Below are 13,088 nucleotides of genomic sequence, written 5' to 3'. Positions count from 1 at the left end.
CTGTCCAACGGAAATCAGTAAACAGGCATCTCTGAAGACAAGGGACACGTAAAACTCCCTTTCTTGTTTAAACTAGCAATCACAGACTAAAAGGATTGTAAGGCCAGAATAGGCCTGTCCGAGCCACTTGGCTTCGGAACGTGAAAAGAAAACAAAGGCCTGAGAACTGTCCTAATTCAAATGATATGTGAAAAACAGGGATCAACACCCTTTGCGGTTAGAAACCTATGGAGCGCAGCCTGCAGTATGACTCTCTTGTCATCGTAAATCAGCCGACCTATGCCGAGGGACTCCTGAGACGGTTGTAACCGCCCAAGCCTTCTCCCATCGACCTGCGCCTACCCTGGGACCCTGCAGGTGTAATGGGTGTATAGGATGACATAAAATCAGACTGGACTGAGGATGTTGAACCTCTGCTTCAGCCTTTTTACCCTGAGAACCCCTGGCGACGAAGATATCACCCGTGTGGAGTCAAAAACCTGAAAGGGCACGAAAAAATCTAAAGGGAAGACCAGTAAAGGTCTGTCTTGGAGCTGGGGCAGTAGTAGGAGAAATCAAAGTGGACCTACCTCCATTGGTTCAAGAAATCCTGCAGAAAGTTCCTTCCCCAGAACCATCTGCCCCGTAGGATTTCATGTTTACTTGTCACTGTCGCAGCCCCAGAGGTCGTCGGGTTAAGACAGCCCAAGCGAAGATGCAGGGTCCGAGTCTGTAGACATGGAGACCTCCAAGGAACATAAAGCAGAATCGTGATTCTGACCTGTATCAAAGTATCAATTGATCCTGATGCGAAGCATCCTGTAACCTAGAGGACAATTGTTCCCCAACCTACCTGCTCCGGATACGGTAGAACCATGCTGCCGCATATGTCGATGGATCCCTGAGCAAGGTTGCCTCAGGAAAACGGCGGCTTGATGGACCGGCGATACACCGAGGTGTATACCCTAGAGAGGTTCTGATACCCTCTCCTGCCATCTGCGGGGAAAAGATAGGAAAACAAACCTTGTTTGATACCTGATATTGTGTATTCGGGTGTCTGTCGGCCGCCTACCGGAGCCTGCCCAGCTCATCCGAAACTGAACCAGTCGCTGTCATTTTCGTCAATGGCGTGGAACCCTGATGGACTTGACGTGTCCTCCTCCTTTACCTGCAGTATCAGATGAACTGCTGTATTATGTACCTGTATATTCTGAGACACTGGTTCAGATCCACAGAAAACAGACATCAGTAATGCATGGAATGTTAGCAAAGTTTCTTTTTGGAAAGGTGTGTTTGGTCCCGCTGTGATTTGATCCTGTGACCTTGGAAACCAAAGTCCAAGGGCTTACCTGATGAGTTATTGTCTGGTTAATAGTGACATTACCTGCATCATTGATCAAACAGGGGTGTGCAGGTGCGTGGAGGGCGAAGCAGATGGCTCCGCCGCATACTTCACACCTAAGAGGGAATTCTTCGACTATCCCAGGAGAGACAAACGAAAGGAGAAAAGGTGGGTTAAATAAACAGAGCCCTACGTAAGGTGTGCACTATAATGTGTAGTGACCGATACGATTAAAATAAACTTTCTGGAGCAGCGGAGACCTGAACCAGCAACGCTGCGCTGTGGGACAGGAGTCTTAGCCCTAGGCTATAGGAGTTCTCCTTAAAGTTTTGTTTGGATTCAAACCCCTGTTCAGATACCCGCTACTAGCGTACTGAGCCGCAGCGCTATTTGTCTTATGCCTTACACGCATTCCACAATTACAAATAGCATTAGTAACTAGTGACAACAAGGAATAATAAAGGGAAGGCAACACCCCGCCCTGTATTTAGTGTACCGCTAATTAAGGTGCACCAGATGTTTCTCTGAGGTTCCGCTGGCTTTTCAAAATGGTGACCAGCCTGTGAGAAAGATGGGGGAAAATGTTATGTGCAAGATGTTGTTATTAGAAAACATTGCGGAAGTAGCCTACAGCACCTGGTATTCCCAGGCGGTCTCCCATCCAAGTACTAACCGGGCCTGACCCTGCTTAGTTTCCGAGATCAGACGAGATCGGGCGTGTTCAGGGTGGTGTGGCCATAGGCTTTTATCCCCTATATCTGGTATTTTATGGATTTATCTATATACATACCTACACGCACTTAAATATATATATCTATATATATACATGCACAAACATAACTATATATGTATATATACACACACACCGTAGGTAAATAAATAATGCACAGTAGATCCTTTTAATTATTATTGAGCTGAGTCCCAGCTACTGTAATAGAGCAGGTTCCCTGATTTGCAAGTAGGAAAATGCTGGGTAGAGGACTCTACTGCAGGAGGAATGTATCTATATTTCAGCAGCCTGAAGTATCGAAAAGTTACAAATCCCAGAGCTGTTGCCTAGCGACGGGGAGACCTGGGAGCCCGCTGAGTAAAGCAGGTTAACTGTTAATATACCTGGGACTTTATTTGTATTTGTCTCTGAGTATGCAAGATTAGCCCACTGGGCTATAGGAGACACTGCAAATATGAAGCCAGGTCTGTGCATGGAGGAAATGGCCGCCAGAGTGAAACTCCTCTGGGCTATGCGATAAAATCTATATAGTGGATAACTGGATTAGTGCTGAGCCACTCTGACTATATCACATTCTCCTCAGCACCATGTGCATTAAACTCACATAAATGCCTATTACACTATAACAGTGGCCGGGGAGCGGAGAATGCTGAGCCCGCTGTACAGAGCGGGAGTTAGCTCCGCCCCCCGGCTATGGCGCCTTATTGCAAAACTAAGCGGGAAGCGAGCTGTACCCTCCGCTGGGCCTGCGAGTCACCGCCGGGGAGCGCTGAGCGCTGAGCCCGCTATACAGCGCTAGTAGAGCCCTGTATCTGCTAGCCGCCGCCGGGGAGTGTTGCGCTGAACAGAGCGCGAGTCGCCGCCTGGGAGCAGGGAGCGCTGAGCTCGCTCTACAGAGCGGGACTTAGCTCCGCCCCCTCCGTACAAGGCGCCAAATTTAAACATTGCTTTGCGCTCGAGCGGGATCCCTGTGCCGGCTCTGTGAGTCGCGCTGAGTGGGGATCTGTGCGGGGGGTGCGGGGAGCTGGGGGAGCAGAGGGTTATCAGAATGACACACACCCGTTTTTCAGTCAGGGTTGTATAAACACATACTCAGCCTCCCCCAATCATCCTGTCTGTTTCTCCATGAGGAGGACAGGTAAGGATACAATAAAGTACATTACAGCCCCAGAGAGCCCTTCTGGAGTGGGTTGTACAACAATAAACAGTGCATTGCTCTAAAAACATACATAGCCACCACAAATAAAGTATACTTCACTCACCACTGTGTTCTTGGTGGATCGGCCCCGACACACGCCGCACGCAGCGGCGTCCAGCCGGAATCTTCTGTGGTGGGGTGGTCCCGACACAAGCCGCACGCAGCGGTGTCCGACCATTTTTTGATACTCACCGCTGCCATGCTGCCGGAATCTTCTGCTGGATGGAGTGGCCGCGACACGCGCCGCACGCAGCGGTGTCCGCCAACTCAGGAGAGCTCAGTGTCTCCCTCAGCCGGGGCCCATCCCTAGCCGCACGCAGCTGCGATGGGACCCCGCCGGCAGCTCCCACGGTGCAGACTGGCAGTGGCAGAGCTGCCAGTCTGTGAGTGTGTGTAAGAAAAATAAAATAATAAAGAAAAAAGAAGAAAATTCTTCAGCTAAACCCAAGTGAACCAGCTACCTCGGGCACTTAACTAAGACTGGCTTGGAGGGGAGATAGTAGGGGAGGAGCTAGCCACAGTGTGAGAATTTTTAAAGTGCCAGCTACCAATACCACCTACTATCTCCCCATTGTAACTACACTCCAGTGGCCCCTAGTGGATGAAGGAGAAAGTACCTAATCTTTCTTTTAGAGTGCCCAGTCTCCTGCGGAGCCCGTCTATTCCCCATGGTCCTTACGGAGTTCCCAGCATCCACTAGGACGTCAGAGAAAGAAGCATTTTAACAGAAAAAGTAACCTGTGATACACGGGGAGAGGTGCCACATTGGGGGTCATTCCGAGTTGATCGCTAGCTGCATTCGTTCGCTGTGCAATGAAGAGTTAAAAAAAAAAAAAAAAAAGCGGCACTTCTGCGCATGTGGCGCTATGTGCACGCGCGACGTACTATTACAACGAACGATGTAGTTTCACACAAGGTCTAGCGAAGCTTTTCAGTCGCACTGCTGGCCGCAGAGTGATTGATATGAAGTGGGCGTTTCTGGGTGGAAACTGACCGTTTTCAGGGAGTGTGCTGAAAAACGCAGACGTGCCAGGAAAAACGCAGGCGTGACTGGGAGAACGCAGGGCGTGTTCATGACGTCAAAACAGGAACTGAACGGTCTGAAGTGATCGCAAGCGCTGAGTAGGTTTTGAGCTACTCTGAAACTGCACCAAAAAAAACTTAGCCGCCGCTCTGCCATCCTTTCCTTCGCACTTCTGCTAAGCTAAAATACACTCCCAGTGGGCGGCGGCCTAGCGTTTGCACGGCTGCTAAAAACTGCTAGTGAGCGATCAACTCGGAATGACCACCATAGTCCTATAACCCTCTGGTCATTGCTCAGCCGCCAATACAACGGAGGTATTCACATGCGATCATAATGACTTCTGGCTTCCTACTGCGCAATCACACCCAAACCCACTGGAAGGAGCTCTGTGATTCCCCTCCCCATGCGCGGTATTTCAGGACAGAAGAAGTATACATACCGGATACATGTGGGCGGACATGCTGCTGCCTCCTTCTCTCAGAAACGGCGGAGAGCCGGCACATTCACAGAGGAAGAGACGAGAACAGCGCTCCAGCCGCGACGCCTCAGTGACCTGAAGGAGGAGATCACAATTCAGCACGTGACGACCCAACAGACGACATTCACTGCCTGGCCAATAAGATTCCCGCAGAGCTGCTGGCTCCGGGAGACCTCGCCGGGGGGAACGTCACCAGGATCTAGCGGGCCGGCGAGCTGTGACAGGACAGAGGTGTGTATCTCTCTCTACATAATTAGGAGCGAGGACATCATGCAATCACGCTAACGAGCCGACCTCCATATCCCGCTCCGAGCGGCCAGTGATGACAATTCAGTTGCCTTCAGCTATGGGGTAATTAATCGGTGATGCGCTCAGTCACCGTGGTAACAGAGCCTGCACTCGCTGGACCTCGCTGCCTGTGGTTTATGTCTGATGGGTCGGTGGCAGGAGCTGGAGCCATGTGCGTGATCTGCAGGATGCTTTGGTGGTTACTGCGGGTACTTCGTGACCGGTAACAGCCTATATAGCGGCGTACCTGCCTCCTCTCCCGCACGGTGGTGGATCTTGGGGGTATTATTGCTGACTACTGGGATAATAGAGAATAGTATCCCACCTGTGCCCAGGGCACTGACTGTCACCAAGCATGTATACAGAGTGACACAAGCAAAAGCAGCACGCAGCCGGAGACAGGGCAGAACGGCCTGAGAAGCGTCTGATACTTGGTACAGCGCAGAACTTACACAGGAGGTAAGTGTGCGTACCAGCACCGGGGGTATCAGGGGAATACAGAATTCATGCAGCGAGATAACAGTAACCGAGACACTACAACACCACACACTGACATCCATACCGTCACACATCAAACACACAGGGCAGTACGGGGAGGGTGACGTCTCACACACACACACACACACACACACACACACACACACACACACAGGGCAGCAGGGGGAGGGAGACGTCTCATACACACACACACATACACACACACTCAGGGCAGCAGGGGGAGGGAGACGTCTCACACACACACACACACATACACACACACTCAGGGCAATAGGGGGAGGGTGACGTCACACACACACACACTCACACACTAAGGGCAGAAGGGGGAGGGTGACGTCACACACACACACAGGGCAGTAGGGGGGAGGGTAACGTCACACACACACACACACACAAACACACACTCAGGGCAGTAGGGGGAGGGTGACGTCACACACACACACACACACACACTCAGGGCAGTAGGGGGAGGGTGACGTCACACACACACACACACTCAGGGCAATAGGGGGAGGGTGACCTCACACACACTCAGGGCAGTAGGGGGAGGGTGACCTCACACACACACACTCAGTGCAGTAGGGGGAGGGTGACGTCACACACACACACACACACACACACACACACACTCAGTGCAGTAGGGGGAGGGTGACGTCACACACACACACACACTCAGGGCAGTAGGGGGAGGGTGACCTCACACACACTCAGGGCAGTAGGGGGAGGGTGACCTCACACACACACACACTCAAGGCAGTAGGGGGAGGGTGACCACACACACACACACACACACTCAGGGCAGTAGGGGGAGGGTGACCACACACACACACTCAGGGCAGTAGGGGGAGGGTGACGTCACACACACACACACACACACACACACACACACACACACACACTCAGGGCAGTAGGGAGAGGGTGACGTGTCACACACATACACACACACTAAGGGCAGTAGGGGGAGGGTGACATCACACACACACACACTCAGGGCAGTATGGGGAGGGTGACGTCACACACACACACAGGGCAGTAGGGGGAGGGTGACGTCACACACACTCAGTGCAGTAGGGGGAGGGTGACCTCACACACACACACACACACACACACACTCAGGGCAGTAGGGAGAGGGTGACCACACACAGGGCAGTAGGGGAGGGTGACGTCTCACACACACACACACACACACACACACACACACACACACTCAGGGCAGTAGGGGGAGGGTGACCTCACACACACACACTCAGGGCAGTAGGGGGAGGGTGACCACACACACACACACACACACACTCAGGGCAGTAGGGAGAGGGTGACCTCACACACACACACACACACACACACTCAGGGCAGCAGGGGGAGGGTGACGTCACACACACTCAGGGCAGTAGGGGGAGGGTGACGTCACACACACACAGGGCAGGAAGGGGAGGGTGACGTCACACACACACAGGGCAGGAAGGGGGGTGACGTCACACACACACAGAGCAGTAGGAGGGTGACGTCACACAAACACACACTCAGGGAAGTAGGAGGGTGACGTCACACACACACATACACAGGGCAGTAAGGGGAGGGCGACGTCACACACACTCAGGGCAGTAGGGGGAGGGTGACCTCACACACACACACACACACACACACACACACACACTCACTCAGTGCAGTAGGGGGAGGGTGACCTCACACACACACACTCAGGGCAGTAGGGGGAGGGTGACGTCACACACACACACACACACACTCAGGGCAGTAGGGGGAGGGTGACCTCACACACACTCAGGGCAGTAGGGGGAGGGTGACCTCACACACACACACTCAGTGCAGTAGGGGGAGGGTGACCTCACACACACACACACTCAGGGCAGTAGGGGGAGGGTGACCACACACACACACACACACTCAGGGCAGTAGGGGGAGGGTGACCACACACACACACTCAGGGCAGTAGGGGGAGGGTGACGTCACACACACACTCAGGGCAGTAGGGGGAGGGTGACGTCACACACACACACATACACACACACTAAGGGCAGTAGGGGGAGGGTGACATCACACACACACACAGGGCAGTAGGGGGAGGGTGACGTCACACACACACACAGGGCAGTAGGGGGAGGGTGACGTCACACACACACACACACACACTCAGGGCAGTAGGGGGAGGGTGACGTCACACACACACACAGGGCAGTAGGGGGAGGGTGACGTCACACACACACACACAGGGCAGTAGGGGGAGGGTGACGTCACACACACACACAGGGCAGTAGGGGGAGGGTGACGTCACACACACACACACACACACACACACACACACACACTCAGTGCAGTAGGGGGAGGGTGACCTCACACACACACACACACACACACACACACACACACTCAGGGCAGTAGGGGGAGGGTGACCACACACAGGGCAGTAGGGGAGGGTGACGTGTCTCACACACACACACACACACACACACACACACACACACACACACACAGGGCAGTAGGGGGAGGGTGACCTCACACACACTCAGGGCAGTAGGGGGAGGGTGACCTCACACACACACACACACACACACACACACACACACTCAGGGCAGTAGGGGGAGGGTGACCACACACACACACACACACACACACACACACACACTCAGGGCAGCAGGGGGAGGGTGACGTCACACACACTCAGGGCAGTAGGGGGAGGGTGAAGTCACACACACACTCAGGGCAGTAGGGGGAGGGTGACGTCACACACACACTCAGGGCAGTAGGGGGAGGGTGACGTCACACACACACACACACACACACACACTCAGGGCAGTAGGGAGAGGGTGACGTGTCACACACACACACACACACACACACACACACACACACTAAGGGCAGTAGGGGGAGGGTGACATCACACACACACACAGGGCAGTAGGGGGAGGGTGACGTCACACACACTCAGGGCAGTAGGGGGAGGGTGACGTCACACACACTCAGGGCAGTAGGGGGAGGGTGACGTCACACACACACAGGGCAGTAGGGGGAGGGTGACCTCACACACACACACACACTCAGGGCAGTAGGGGGAGGGTGACCACACACAGGGCAGTAGGGGAGGGTGACGTCTCTCACACACACACACACACACACACACACACTCAGGGCAGTAGGGGGAGGGTGACCTCACACACACACACACACACACACACACTCAGGGCAGTAGGGGGAGGGTGACCTCACACACACTCAGGGCAGTAGGGGGAGGGGGAGGGTGACCTCACACACACACACTCACACACACACTCAGGGCAGTAGGGGGAGGGTGACCACACACACACACACACACACACACACACACACACTCAGGGCAGTAGGGGGAGGGTGACCTCACACACACACACGCACACACACACTCAGGGCAGCAGGGGGAGGGTGACCTCACACACACTCAGGGCAGTAGGGGGAGGGTGACGTCACACACACTCAGGGCAGTAGGGGGAGGGTGACGTCACACACACACTCAGGGCAGTAGGGGGAGGGTGACCACACACACACACACACACACACACTCAGGGCAGTAGGGAGAGGGTGACGTGTCACACACATACACACACACTAAGGGCAGTAGGGGGAGGGTGACATCACACACACACACACACACACACACACACACACACACACACACACACAGGGCAGTAGGGGGAGGGTGACGTCACACACACTCAGGGCAGTAGGGGGAGGGTGACCTCACACACACACACACACACACACACACACACACACTCAGTGCAGTAGGGGGAGGGTGACCTCACACACACACACTCAGGGCAGTAGGGGGAGGGTGACGTCACACAAACACACACTCAGGGAAGTAGGAGGGTGACGTCACACACACACATACACAGGGCAGTAAGGGGAGGGCGACGTCACACACACTCAGGGCAGTAGGGGGAGGGTGACCTCACACACACACACACTCAGTGCAGTAGGGGGAGGGTGACCTCACACACACACACTCAGGGCAGTAGGGGGAGGGTGACGTCACACACACACACTCAGGGCAGTAGGGGGAGGGTGACGTCACACACACACACACACACTCAGGGCAGTAGGGGGAGGGTGACCTCACACACACTCAGGGCAGTAGGGGGAGGGTGACCTCACACACACACACTCAGGGCAGTAGGGGGAGGGTGACCTCACACACACACACACTCAGGGCAGTAGGGGGAGGGTGACGTCACACACACACTCAGGGCAGTAGGGGGAGGGTGACGTCACACACACACTCAGGGCAGTAGGGGGAGGGTGACGTCATACACACACACTAAGGGCAGTAGGGGGAGGGTGACATCACACACACACACAGGGCAGTAGGGGGAGGGTGACGTCACACACACACACACACACACACACACTCAGGGCAGTAGGGGGAGGGTGACGTCACACACACAAACAGGGCAGTAGGGGGAGGGTGACGTCACACACACACACAGGGCAGTAGGGGGAGGGTGACGTCACACACACACACACACTCAGTGCAGTAGGGGGAGGGTGACCTCACACACACACACACACACTCAGGGCAGTAGGGGGAGGGTGACCACACACAGGGCAGTAGGGGAGGGTGACGTCTCACACACACACACACACACACACACACACTCAGGGCAGTAGGGGGAGGGTGACCTCACACACACACAGTGCAGTAGGGGGAGGGTGACCTCACACACACACACACACACACACACACTCAGGGCAGTAGGGGGAGGGTGACCTCACACACACTCAGGGCAGTAGGGGGAGGGTGACCTCACACACACACACACTCACACACACACTCAGGGCAGTAGGGGGAGGGTGACCACACACACACACACACTCAGGGCAGCAGGGGGAGGGTGACGTCACACACACTCAGGGCAGTAGGGGGAGGGTGAAGTCACACACACACTCAGGGCAGTAGGGGGAGGGTGACGTCACACACACACTCAGGGCAGTAGGGGGAGGGTGACGTCACACACACACTCAGGGCAGTAGGGAGAGGGTGACGTGTCACACACACACACACACACACACACACTAAGGGCAGTAGGGGGAGGGTGACATCACACACACACACAGGGCAGTAGGGGGAGGGTGACGTCACACACACTCAGGGCAGTAGGGGGAGGGTGACGTCACACACACTCAGGGCAGTAGGGGGAGGGTGACGTCACACACACTCAGGGCAGTAGGGGGAGGGTGACGTCACACACACACAGGGCAGTAGGGGGAGGGTGACCTCACACACACACACACACACACACACTCAGGGCAGTAGGGGGAGGGTGACCACACACAGGGCAGTAGGGGAGGGTGACGTCTCTCACACACACACACACACACACACACACTCAGGGCAGTAGGGGGAGGGTGACCTCACACACACACAGGGTAGTAGGGGGAGGGTGACCTCACACACACTCAGGGCAGTAGGGGGAGGGTGACCTCACACACACTCAGGGCAGTAGGGGGAGGGTGACCTCACACACACACACACTCAGGGCAGTAGGGGGAGGGTGACCACACACACACACACTCAGGGCAGTAGGGGGAGGGTGACCTCACACACACACACGCACACACACACTCAGGGCAGCAGGGGGAGGGTGACGTCACACACACTCAGGGCAGTAGGGGGAGGGTGACGTCACACACACTCAGGGCAGTAGGGGGAGGGTGACGTCACACACACACTCAGGGCAGTAGGGGGAGGGTGACCACACACACACTCAGGGCAGTAGGGGGAGGGTGACGTCACACACACACACACACACACTCAGGGCAGTAGGGAGAGGGTGACGTGTCACACACATACACACACACTAAGGGCAGTAGGGGGAGGGTGACATCACACACACACACACAGGGCAGTAGGGGGAGGGTGACGTCACACACACTCAGGGCAGTAGGGGGAGGGTGACGTCACACACACACACACAGGGCAGTAGGGGGAGGGTGACGTCACACACACTCAGGGCAGTAGGGGGAGGGTGACGTCACACACACTCAGGGCAGTAGGGGGAGGGTGACGTCACACACACACACACACACACAGGGCAGTAGGGGGAGGGTGACCACACACACACACACACACTCAGGGCAGTAGGGGGAGGGTGACCACACACACACACACACACACACTCAGGGCAGTAGGGGGAGGGTGACCTCACACACACACACACACACTCAGGGCAGTAGGGGGAGGGTGACCACACACAGGGCAGTAGGGGAGGGTGACGTCTCACACACACACACTCAGGGCAGTAGGGGGAGGGTGACCTCACACACACACTCAGGGCAGTAGGGGGAGGGTGACCTCACACACACACTCAGGGCAGTAGGGGGAGGGTGACGTCACACACACTCAGGGCAGTAGGGGGAGGGTGACGTCACACACACTCAGGGCAGTAGGGGGAGGGTGACGTCACACACACACACAGGGCAGGAAGGGGAGGGTGACGTCACACACACACAGGGCAGGAAGGGGGTGACGTCACACACAGGACAGGAAGGGGGTGACGTCACACAAACACACACTCAGGGAAGTAGGAGGGTGACGTCACACACACACATACACGGGGCAGTTGGGGGTGGGTGACGTCACACACGGGGTTACCTGGGCCAGGGCACATGGCGGCGCTGCGGGTCCCGGGGAAGAAGCTGTCGCTGTCTCCTGCTGATACCAGGGATCCTCAGAGATGTCTCCATACACAGGGCGCCGCCATGACAGCAGCACGGCGCTTGCGCAGTACATCCGGGATCTATCCTGTGACGTCACATGAATCGCCCAGCGCCGTCTAGCCACGCCCCTAGTAACAGGAACTACCATCACCCCGCCCACCTTCATGGTTTTTGTGCCCGCCCACTTCACTTTTCCTGCCAGGCCTATAACTCCGCCCACTTATCATATTACCCCGCCCACATGTACCGTCAGCCCTCACCCAGGTGTCTGCAGGTATATACACACTGAGCTATATACACACAGCTACATACAGGTATATACACACACAGCTATATACACACAGCTACATACAGGTATATACACACAGCTACATACAGGTATATACACACGTCACTGAGCTATATACACACAGCTACATACAGGTATATACACACGTCACTGAGCTATATACACACAGCTACATACAGGTATATACACACATAGCTACATACACACAGCTACATACAGGTATATACACACAGCTACATACAGGTATATACACACAGAGCTATATACACACAGCTACATACAGGTATATACACACAGAGCTACATACAGGTGTATACACACAGAGCTATATACACACAGCTACATACAGGTATATACACACAGCTACATACAGGTATATACACACAGCTACATACAGGTATATACACACAGCTACATACAGGTATATACACACAGCTACATACAGGTATATACACACAGCTACATACAGGTATATACACACAGAGCTATATACACACAGCTACATACAGGTATATACACACAGAGCTATATACACACAGCTACATACAGGTATA

The 13,088-nt window shown here is 54.9% G+C and overlaps 1 protein-coding gene and 1 non-coding gene across 2 annotated transcripts in view; both read right to left on the bottom strand.

Moving 5' to 3' along the window:
* LOC134910760 (zinc finger protein 701-like) overlaps positions 1-12,367 on the bottom strand; it is a 158,494-nt gene extending 146,127 nt beyond the window's left edge. The window contains exons 1-2 of the mRNA XM_063919143.1: positions 12,181-12,367; positions 4,713-4,826 (exon numbers count right to left, since the gene is read on the bottom strand). Coding sequence (XP_063775213.1) covers positions 4,713-4,826; positions 12,181-12,318 — 252 coding nt within the window. The 5' untranslated portion in view covers positions 12,319-12,367. The remainder of the gene's footprint in view (positions 1-4,712; positions 4,827-12,180) is intronic.
* LOC134912319 (5S ribosomal RNA) lies at positions 1,946-2,064 on the bottom strand. Its single transcript, XR_010176973.1, has one exon. It is a non-coding gene; the product is annotated as a 5S ribosomal RNA (ribosomal RNA).
* Positions 12,368-13,088: the final 721 nt, after the last annotated feature.

This window comes from Pseudophryne corroboree, chromosome 4 (assembly GCF_028390025.1).
Source record: "Pseudophryne corroboree isolate aPseCor3 chromosome 4, aPseCor3.hap2, whole genome shotgun sequence".
NCBI classification, from domain to species: domain Eukaryota; kingdom Metazoa; phylum Chordata; class Amphibia; order Anura; family Myobatrachidae; genus Pseudophryne; species Pseudophryne corroboree.
The sequence above is the reverse complement of the archived record's forward strand: the minus strand, read 5'-3'. Positions and strand labels throughout refer to the sequence as shown.